General features: G+C 31.8%; 2 protein-coding genes across 2 annotated transcripts; both read left to right on the plus strand.

The window, feature by feature from the left end:
* Positions 1 to 1,075: 1,075 nt before the first annotated feature.
* On the plus strand, positions 1,076 to 2,418 carry LOC116015901. The gene is made up of 2 exons (XM_031256066.1): positions 1,076 to 1,094; positions 1,208 to 2,418. Exons 1-2 carry the CDS (start codon positions 1,076 to 1,078, stop codon positions 2,416 to 2,418), a joined length of 1,230 nt encoding a protein of 409 aa, XP_031111926.1.
* Positions 2,419 to 8,662: 6,244 nt separating this feature from the next.
* Positions 8,663 to 9,778, plus strand: LOC116017017 (2-hydroxyisoflavanone dehydratase-like). Its single transcript, XM_031257521.1, has one exon. It carries the CDS (start codon positions 8,704 to 8,706, stop codon positions 9,670 to 9,672), a length of 969 nt encoding a protein of 322 aa, XP_031113381.1. The 5' UTR covers positions 8,663 to 8,703; the 3' UTR covers positions 9,673 to 9,778.
* The last annotated feature ends 240 nt before the right edge of the window (positions 9,779 to 10,018 follow it).

Below are 10,018 nucleotides of genomic sequence, written 5' to 3' on the forward strand. Positions count from 1 at the left end.
TGCTTCAATAACACTAAAGTTGAATAACTCCCCTTTTTGGTACCATAACGACTTAGTATTAAGTAGTTACATTTGCTTCTGTGTAATTTAGGGTTGATTGATTATTAGACTTTATTTGTGAGTAAAAACATACTCCCTCCGTCCCGAAATATATGTCTTACTTTGTTTTTACACGGAGTTTTAGGAAACAAGGAAAAGAATATGAGTTTTCCTATTTTGCCCCCAACTTACCATGTGATGATCTGACAATTCTTCATTACATCTAACTCACTTGTACTTTCTTGGAAAAAGCAACTCATTTGTCCTAAGTCTTTCTCTCTCCTTTCCTTCCCTGCTGTCCACTTCAATGTCTAACTTCCTTTCTCCTCTTTCACTTCTTCTTTCTCACCTCTACAAAAATGGAGTCCCTGGTAAATCTAGCAAAATCTCAATGAGTTTTCTTCTTCCGAAAATTGATGGAGTTCGATGCTTTCTTCAAAAATTAGGAGCTTTCAACCATTAATGGGAACCTTGAGCAATGACAACCTTCGATTCAATTGAAGAAAAAGGTTGGTCTTTTTAACATTATCTAAGGTTTATTTTTTGTAAAATTTGTTATACGGAGTAATTTTCAAGATAATTTCTACTCGTTGTTTTTTTTTTTTTGGATCCCTAATATGCAATACTTAATTTCTTACTGGTACAGAGTGCTCTTTTTTTTTTTTTTAAAAATTCTAGAAAGAATATTTTATTTGGTAAATTTGGACTATCACATTGATCTTTGTTTTCACTCTCTACTTATATAGAAGAAGAATCAGATTTTGTGAAAAAATAGCGGTAATTTTTTGCGCCAAAAATTGATTTGACAATTAAGGATTAAAATATGGAGTATTCTTTATTTTACCAGTCAATAAAATGACAGTGTATTCACCTTTGCAAAAATACAGAGTAGTACTCTAACTAGTGTATTCACCTTTGCAAAAATACAGAGTAGTACTCTAACTTCTTTTACAATATTCTTTAGAAAACTCTTCTGTACATCTTTAGTTTTTTTTTTTTGTTTTCTTAATGGAAGTTTTAGAGGAAGATAATCCTAATGATTTTCAAATATCCAAGTTTGTTAGGAGAGTGCCTAATGATAAAATTCAAATATCCAAGTTTGTTAGGAGAGTGCCTAATGATAAAAGAAAGATTATATTTGAAGCTTTATTGAATTACAATGTTGAAGGAAAAGTAAGACATGGAGCAATTAGAGATGTTGCAAGTATATACTCTGTTTCTACAAGGACGGTTAGTCGAATATGGAAAAAGGGGATTGATTGTGTTAAACATGGTGTGCCGGTTGATACTTCTTTGAACTTGACAGGAAATGTTGGCAGAAAAAGGATTCAGATTAGTCCTGATGAAGTTTCCAGAATTCCTTTGAATCGTCGTACAACAATTCGGTCAATGGCTACTGCGCTAAATATGTCAAAGACAAGTCTGCATAGAAGAGTAAAAGAAGGATCCTTGAAGTCACACTCAAATGCTATAAAGCCATTATTAACAGAGGAGAATCGAAAGGTTAGATTACAATTTTGCATATCTATGATTGATTCGAATTCACCTCCACATAATCCATCTTTCATAGATATGTATGATCGTGTTCATATAGATGAAAAATGGTTCTTCCTCTCTAAATCTTCTCAAAAATATTACCTATTGCCCGGTGAAGATGAACCATACCGTACTTGTAAAAGTAAAAAGTTTATAGCCAAAGTGATGTTTCTATGTGCTGTTGCCCGGCCACGATTTGATTCAGGGAGAAATGAAATGTTTGATGGAAAAATTGGAATATTCCCATTTATTTATAAGGAAGCAGCTAAGCGTAGGAGTAAAAATCGAGAAGCCGGAACGTTAGTAACTAAGCCAATTGAATCTGTAAATAAAGAAGTTACTAGGAAATGGTTGATTGATTATGTATTGCCTGCAATACGGGCAAAATGGTCACTTAGTAGTTCAAAGTCTATATTTATTCAACAAGACAATGCAAGGCCACATATTAGTGTAAATGATGCTGAATTTCTTGAGGCTGCCCAAAAAGATGGCTTTGACATTCGCTTAACATGTCAACCTCCAAATAGCCCGGACATGAATGTGCTAGATCTTGGCTTTTTTAGAGCTATTCAGTCTTTGCAATATCAAGAAGCCCCACGTAATGTTGATGAACTTGTTGTTGCTACTCAAAAGGCTTTTGATGATATATCAATAGAAAGTCTAAGTAATGTTTTTTTGACTCTACAACTATGCATGGTTGAAGTCATGAAAAGGTTTGGAGGGAACAATTACAAGATTCCACACATAAATAAGCAAAAGTTGGAACGAGAAGGTCGACTACCTACCACCATCTCCTGTGACATGGAAGTTTTAAATGAAGCAATTTCAAGCCTTCAACATTAATGTTTGATGTACATTTTGTATTTTGTGGTTATCATTGCAAAAGTAAGGAGTAGTATATTTTGATGTAAATTTTATAACCTGCATTGTCAGTGTTTTATTTTGTGTTTAAATATCTAGCAGGACTATGGAGTAATTGTAATATGGAACTATGGTGATTAATGACTTAGTACATTTTGTGTTTTTTTTTTCTAAGTCAATGGAATACTTAGAAATTGAATACTCTTTTTAAGAATATTTTGAGCTAATTAATGACTTACTGATTTGAACTATGGTCATTAATGACTTACTGATTTTGTTTGGAATTTTTGTTAAAAAAAATGGTGAGAGTTTTAGTGTTGATGATGCTCTCAAGAGCATGTACACTAAGTTAGGGAGGTACAGCACAGATTTTCTGATTTGCTGGGAGATTTCCAACAGACAGTTGTTGTGTCTGTATGCAGTCTTGTGGCACACAGCCATGAATCCAACGCTATCAAAAAAAAAAAAAAACTCCGCGTGATTTTCAGTGTCATCTTCTTTGTTGTTAAGTTTCTTTTCGTTATGCAAAAACACGGGTACATTGGGGTGTTTGAGTATGTAGATGATTACAGAGCTAGAAAAATTTGAGTAGAGTTTGTTGTTTTTACTAAGTTTCTTGTTGATGAGAATGACAGAGATCTATATGTTTGATTTTAACTTCTTTTTTCCCTTAAGATTTGAGTACAGCTTGTTGCCTTTATTTCATTATCGATTATTCGAGATCGGTTATTGATTTCATCATTTTTATAATTGACCAAAGAAAAAAAATTTATCAATTCGATATCGGTTATTGATTTCGTCATTTTTATAATTGGCCAAAAAAAATTTATCGATTATTTGAGATCGGTTATTGGTTTCGTCATTTTTGTAATTGACCAAAAAAATATCGATTCGATATTGGTTATTGATTTCGTCATTTTTATAATTGACCAAAAACAAAACAAAAAAAAATTTACTCCGTATTGATTATTCGATAGCGGTTATTGATTTCTTCATTTCTATAATTGACCAAAAACAAAAAAACTTTTACCGATTATTCGATATCGGTTATTGATTTCGTCATTTTTATAATTGACCAAAAAAAAAAGTTTATCGATTATTCAAGATCGGTTATTCATTTCGTCATTTTTATAATTGACCAAAAAATTTATCGATTCGATATCGGTTCGATATCGGTTATTGATTTCGTCATTTTTATAATTGACCAAAAAAAATTGATTATTCGAGATCGGTTATTGGTTTCGTCATTTTTATAATTGACCAAAAACAAAAAAAAAATAAAATATCGATTCGATATCGGTTATTGATTTCGCTATTTTTATAATTGACCAAAAACAAAAAAAAAAGTTATCGATTCGATATCGGTTATTGATTTCGTCATTTTTATAATTGACGATTCGATATCGGTTATTGATTTCGTCATTTTTATAATTGACCGAAAAAAAAATGGATTCGATATCGGTTATTGATTTCGTCATTTTTTCCTTAATTTAGTCGATATCGGTTATTGATTTCGTCATTTTTTCCTTAATTTAGCTCATTAAGAATGAAAAATTAAAATTCAAGAACAAAATTGCGGAGCATCTTGGTTGGTTAAATAAAGAGTAGAGAAGTATGTAAATGAGTAAAAATAGTCTTATCATTTTGACTACAACAAGTATTACATAGTACAAAGTACAATAAATTAACATAAAAGTATGGAATAAACATAAGGGAAAAATTGGAAAAGTAGAATGATAGTGGTGTGTAGTTTAGGAAAGTGGACAACATTATGGGAGCAAACTAAAAAGGAAAGTAGGACAGATAAAATGGGACAGAGGGAGTACTACTTATTCACTTTCAAAATTCATGTATATGTCAAACGCTATAATTGAAATTTTGAGTAATTCTATTTTCATAGATTAATGAAATGAAAATTAAAATTCTTACATCATTTCTCTTTTATGAAATTACAAATCTTCCTAAACTTAATTCCCTCCTTTGTATTAAAAACCCCATTTGCTATCAAATATATATTCACCAAAGCTAGTTAATAAACTTTTTGTGTTGGTTAGGTTTAATTTAAAATATTTTTAAATTTATACAATTTCACAAAAAATTTACTTATTAAAGAAAATATTTTAAATTTGATTTACTCAAACCAACAAATCAATTAATTATAATCAATGAAATTTGCAATTCTTTCATTATTTCCCTGGGATCACAAATTTTTCCGAACCTAACTTCCACAGTTCCACCTTTGTATCAAAAGACAAAAAAACCCCATTTGCTATCAAATACGGTATATATTAACCAAAGTTATTTCATAAACTTTTTGTGTTTCTTCCCCCTTTACTTTTTAAAGAAAATAGGAATAAATGTTAAGTATGACACTCACAAAATGGTTTCTATTCCTTCGTGTATTGAACATTTGCTTTAATAAAACTGTTTTGTTGGTTTTCAAAAAAAATGTCAAATAGGTCATTCAGCTGCACACCAAAATGCAGTTGTTATACGGTGGACCTATGTAGACCATGGTCTGAAAACGGCAGTCGTTAAATTTTAACAAATCCCATACTTTTTGTGTGTTTAGAACAAAATGAAACCACAATGTATTAAAAATAAAACTGAATAACTTGTCTCGCATATTGTGTTTATATTATCAAATGAAACTGTAATTAAATTGAAATGATATTTTAGTTGTGCTAAAATGAAACTGCAGTATGTATAAAATGAAGCTGAATAGCATGTCTCACATATTGAGTGTATATTGTTAAATAAAACTGTAGTTGAATTAAAATGATATTGTAGTTTTGCTAAAATGGTAGTTTTGCTAAAATGAAACTAGAGTATGTATAAAAATAAACTGAATAACATGTCTCACATATTGAGTGTATATTGTCAAATGAAACTGTAGTTAATATCAAAATGATACTTTAGTTGTAGTAAGACTATTGTAAGACTATTGTATATACAATGTCAAATGAAACTGTAACTGAAACAAAATGAAACTTTAGTTGTGCTGAAATGAAACTACAATGTATATAAAATGAAACTAAATATGTTATACAAACAGAATTAATTAGATGGAACGGGTACCATTTCTTATCATTAAAAGAAACGACACCGTTTTGGATCATTGTCCACAGTAAATTTTGTCACCAAAATGCAATTAGGCCATCAAACTCAAATAAAAAATGCAATTGAAATCTGTTTACTTGAAAATATGCTGACGTGAGTGTTACCGAATTTAAAAATAATTTTTTAATAGTTTTAAATAAAAATAATTTTTTTAAATTAAAAACAAAACTGGAGACGGAGGTTCTTCATTTCCATGGCAAGAAACAAAGAACCTTCGTCTCCCAGTCGAAGACGAACATACCTTCNATTCGATATCGGTTATTGATTTCGTCATTTTTTCCTTAATTTAGCTCATTAAGAATGAAAAATTAAAATTCAAGAACAAAATTGCGGAGCATCTTGGTTGGTTAAATAAAGAGTAGAGAAGTATGTAAATGAGTAAAAATAGTCTTATCATTTTGACTACAACAAGTATTACATAGTACAAAGTACAATAAATTAACATAAAAGTATGGAATAAACATAAGGGAAAAATTGGAAAAGTAGAATGATAGTGGTGTGTAGTTTAGGAAAGTGGACAACATTATGGGAGCAAACTAAAAAGGAAAGTAGGACAGATAAAATGGGACAGAGGGAGTACTACTTATTCACTTTCAAAATTCATGTATATGTCAAACGCTATAATTGAAATTTTGAGTAATTCTATTTTCATAGATTAATGAAATGAAAATTAAAATTCTTACATCATTTCTCTTTTATGAAATTACAAATCTTCCTAAACTTAATTCCCTCCTTTGTATTAAAAACCCCATTTGCTATCAAATATATATTCACCAAAGCTAGTTAATAAACTTTTTGTGTTGGTTAGGTTTAATTTAAAATATTTTTAAATTTATACAATTTCACAAAAAATTTACTTATTAAAGAAAATATTTTAAATTTGATTTACTCAAACCAACAAATCAATTAATTATAATCAATGAAATTTGCAATTCTTTCATTATTTCCCTGGGATCACAAATTTTTCCGAACCTAACTTCCACAGTTCCACCTTTGTATCAAAAGACAAAAAAACCCCATTTGCTATCAAATACGGTATATATTAACCAAAGTTATTTCATAAACTTTTTGTGTTTCTTCCCCCTTTACTTTTTAAAGAAAATAGGAATAAATGTTAAGTATGACACTCACAAAATGGTTTCTATTCCTTCGTGTATTGAACATTTGCTTTAATAAAACTGTTTTGTTGGTTTTCAAAAAAAATGTCAAATAGGTCATTCAGCTGCACACCAAAATGCAGTTGTTATACGGTGGACCTATGTAGACCATGGTCTGAAAACGGCAGTCGTTAAATTTTAACAAATCCCATACTTTTTGTGTGTTTAGAACAAAATGAAACCACAATGTATTAAAAATAAAACTGAATAACTTGTCTCGCATATTGTGTTTATATTATCAAATGAAACTGTAATTAAATTGAAATGATATTTTAGTTGTGCTAAAATGAAACTGCAGTATGTATAAAATGAAGCTGAATAGCATGTCTCACATATTGAGTGTATATTGTTAAATAAAACTGTAGTTGAATTAAAATGATATTGTAGTTTTGCTAAAATGGTAGTTTTGCTAAAATGAAACTAGAGTATGTATAAAAATAAACTGAATAACATGTCTCACATATTGAGTGTATATTGTCAAATGAAACTGTAGTTAATATCAAAATGATACTTTAGTTGTAGTAAGACTATTGTAAGACTATTGTATATACAATGTCAAATGAAACTGTAACTGAAACAAAATGAAACTTTAGTTGTGCTGAAATGAAACTACAATGTATATAAAATGAAACTAAATATGTTATACAAACAGAATTAATTAGATGGAACGGGTACCATTTCTTATCATTAAAAGAAACGACACCGTTTTGGATCATTGTCCACAGTAAATTTTGTCACCAAAATGCAATTAGGCCATCAAACTCAAATAAAAAATGCAATTGAAATCTGTTTACTTGAAAATATGCTGACGTGAGTGTTACCGAATTTAAAAATAATTTTTTAATAGTTTTAAATAAAAATAATTTTTTTAAATTAAAAACAAAACTGGAGACGGAGGTTCTTCATTTCCATGGCAAGAAACAAAGAACCTTCGTCTCCCAGTCGAAGACGAACATACCTTCTTAGTCTCCGGCTATGGAAACAATGGTCTCTTCATCTTTTGGCCATGGAAACAAAGGTCTCTTCATCTCCTGGCCGGAGACGAAGGGATCGCCCCGGCCATGGCTTCGTCTCTAGTTTTTTTATTTTTTCAAAATATTCGTCTTTAATTTGGTCATGGCTTGATCTCTATTTTTATTTTAAAATTCTGTAACTGTCACGTCAGCATATTTTCAGTTAAACAAATTATTTTGAGTTGAATTACATGAGTTTGTATTGTTCAAGTATTTAATTGTATTTTTTTTTTTTAGAGTTTGATAACTTAATTGTATTTTGATGTAAAGTTGAGTGACTTATTTAACTTTATTCCATGAAAATATCTTAAATTTGATTTAGTCAAACCAACAAAGTCTAGTAATTATATTCAAGGGAAAATGTTACTTTTTCCCCCTATGTTATATGCTTATAGCACTTTTCCCCCTTGTGTTATTAAAGTGGTTGTTTTCCCCCCTCAGTTATTTTAAAAGTGGTAGTTTTTTCCCTTGTAATGTTAAATTGACATTTTAGCCCTTAAAAATAACTATTTCATTTATTTTTATTCTCCAATCAATTGTTACTAATATATATGGAAGATCACGGTTCGATACGAACCTAATCGAACACTATAACAATTGAATTTAAATAGTATAGACGGTTACGGTTATGATTCAAAACCGAAAAAATAAAATAAAATAATTGTTAAATTTAGACTATTTTTAAATAAAAAATAAAATTATAAAAAAAATAAATAAATACATAAGTTTTGATTGGCGGTTCAAAATCGAAATTGGAACCAAATCGTACCAATTTATCAAAATAAGTGTTTGATCATTTTTACTATGACTATGGCTAAGTTCCGGTTCATGGTTCAACAATTATTTAATTTTAATTTCCCTATATTCAATGAAATTAAAAGTGAGAGCCGTGCAATGCTTGGAACTTTTCTCTTGACTTTTCAGCACTCCCCGTTAAATTGCTTCTTCACAGAGATCATTGCTAGAGTACCAAAGTCATGGCTGATAGCAACATTAATGATGATAATATAGCCGTCGATTTTTCTCCGTTCATCAGAGTTTACAAAGACGGCCGAGTTGAGCGCCTCTTCAACTCCCCCCACGCGACGCCATCGCCGGAAGACTCTGCCACTGGCGTCTCCTCCAAAGACCTCACCATTTCCCCCAACATCTCTGCCCGTGTCTACCTCCCAAAACTCGCCACCGCCGCCCAAAAACTCCCCATCCTAGTCTACTATCACGGCGGAGGCTTCTGCTTAGAGTCCGCCTTCTCCTTCTACAGCCACCGCTATCTGAATATCTTAGTTTCCAAAGCCAACGCCATCGCAGTTTCCGTAGAATACCGCCTCGCACCGGAGCACCCTCTCCCGGCCGGCTACGAGGATTGCTGGGAAGCTCTTCGGTGGGTTATTTCCCACGCCGGCATCGACGACCAAGATCAACGCGTTACAGTCAAAGAACCGTGGTTGGTTAACCACGGCGACTTCGAGAAGATTTTTGTCGGCGGCGATAGCTCCGGGGGAAACATGGCCCAAAACGTCGCCATCAGAGCCGGTAAAGAAAACTCAAAACTCTTGGGAGCGGTGCTGTCTTTCCCATACTTCTGGGGGTCGAATGCGAAGGGCGGTGCGCAAAGCACGCGGGGTAAATTTTGGGATTTCGTTTATCCGACGGCGGAGGGAGGGATTGATAACCCCATGGTAAATCCGATGGCTGAAAATGCTCCGAGCTTGTCCGGGCTGGGGTGTTCGAAGCTTCATATCTGTGTCGCGGAGAAAGACGAGCTGAGAGAGATAACTCTCCGGTACGTGGAAGCTGTGAAGAAGAGTGGGTGGAAAGGAGAAATTGAGGTTGTTGATGTTCAAGGAGAGGACCATTGTTTTCAGATCATCAATCCAGATTCTGAGAAAGCCAAAGATCTTATCAACTGTATTGCTGCTTTCATCAAGGGTGAATTAGTTTGCTAGTTTCAACAGTTTGATCTTATTAATTAGCATTGTTAATGAATTGTTTACTTTTAATTCAAAGCAAAGTATTATATTGAAATTGGACAAACTTTGGCCTTGTTTGGCAGTTGTGGTTTTGTTAAAGGATTTGTAGGGAGAAACCACTTAGGATATGTTTGGCAAACTTAACTGAAAAGGTAGCTGAAAGCTGAAAAGTTATAAGCTCGAAACTGAAATATGAAGAGGTGTTAAACTAGCTGTTATGCTTAAAAGTGTTTGGTAAATTTGTTTTTTAATAAGTTAATAAATGTAAAAAGACTAAAAAGGACATCTTCATAAAATTTAAATAGTTTTAAATTTAAATAGG

The sequence above is a fragment of the Ipomoea triloba genome, chromosome 4, assembly GCF_003576645.1.
Source record: "Ipomoea triloba cultivar NCNSP0323 chromosome 4, ASM357664v1".
In the NCBI taxonomy this organism is placed as follows: domain Eukaryota; kingdom Viridiplantae; phylum Streptophyta; class Magnoliopsida; order Solanales; family Convolvulaceae; genus Ipomoea; species Ipomoea triloba.

Coding starts and splice junctions, on each gene's coding strand:
- LOC116017017 (XM_031257521.1), top strand. CDS start 8,704: ATGGCTGATAGCAACATTAATGATGATAATATAGCCGTCGATTTTTCT.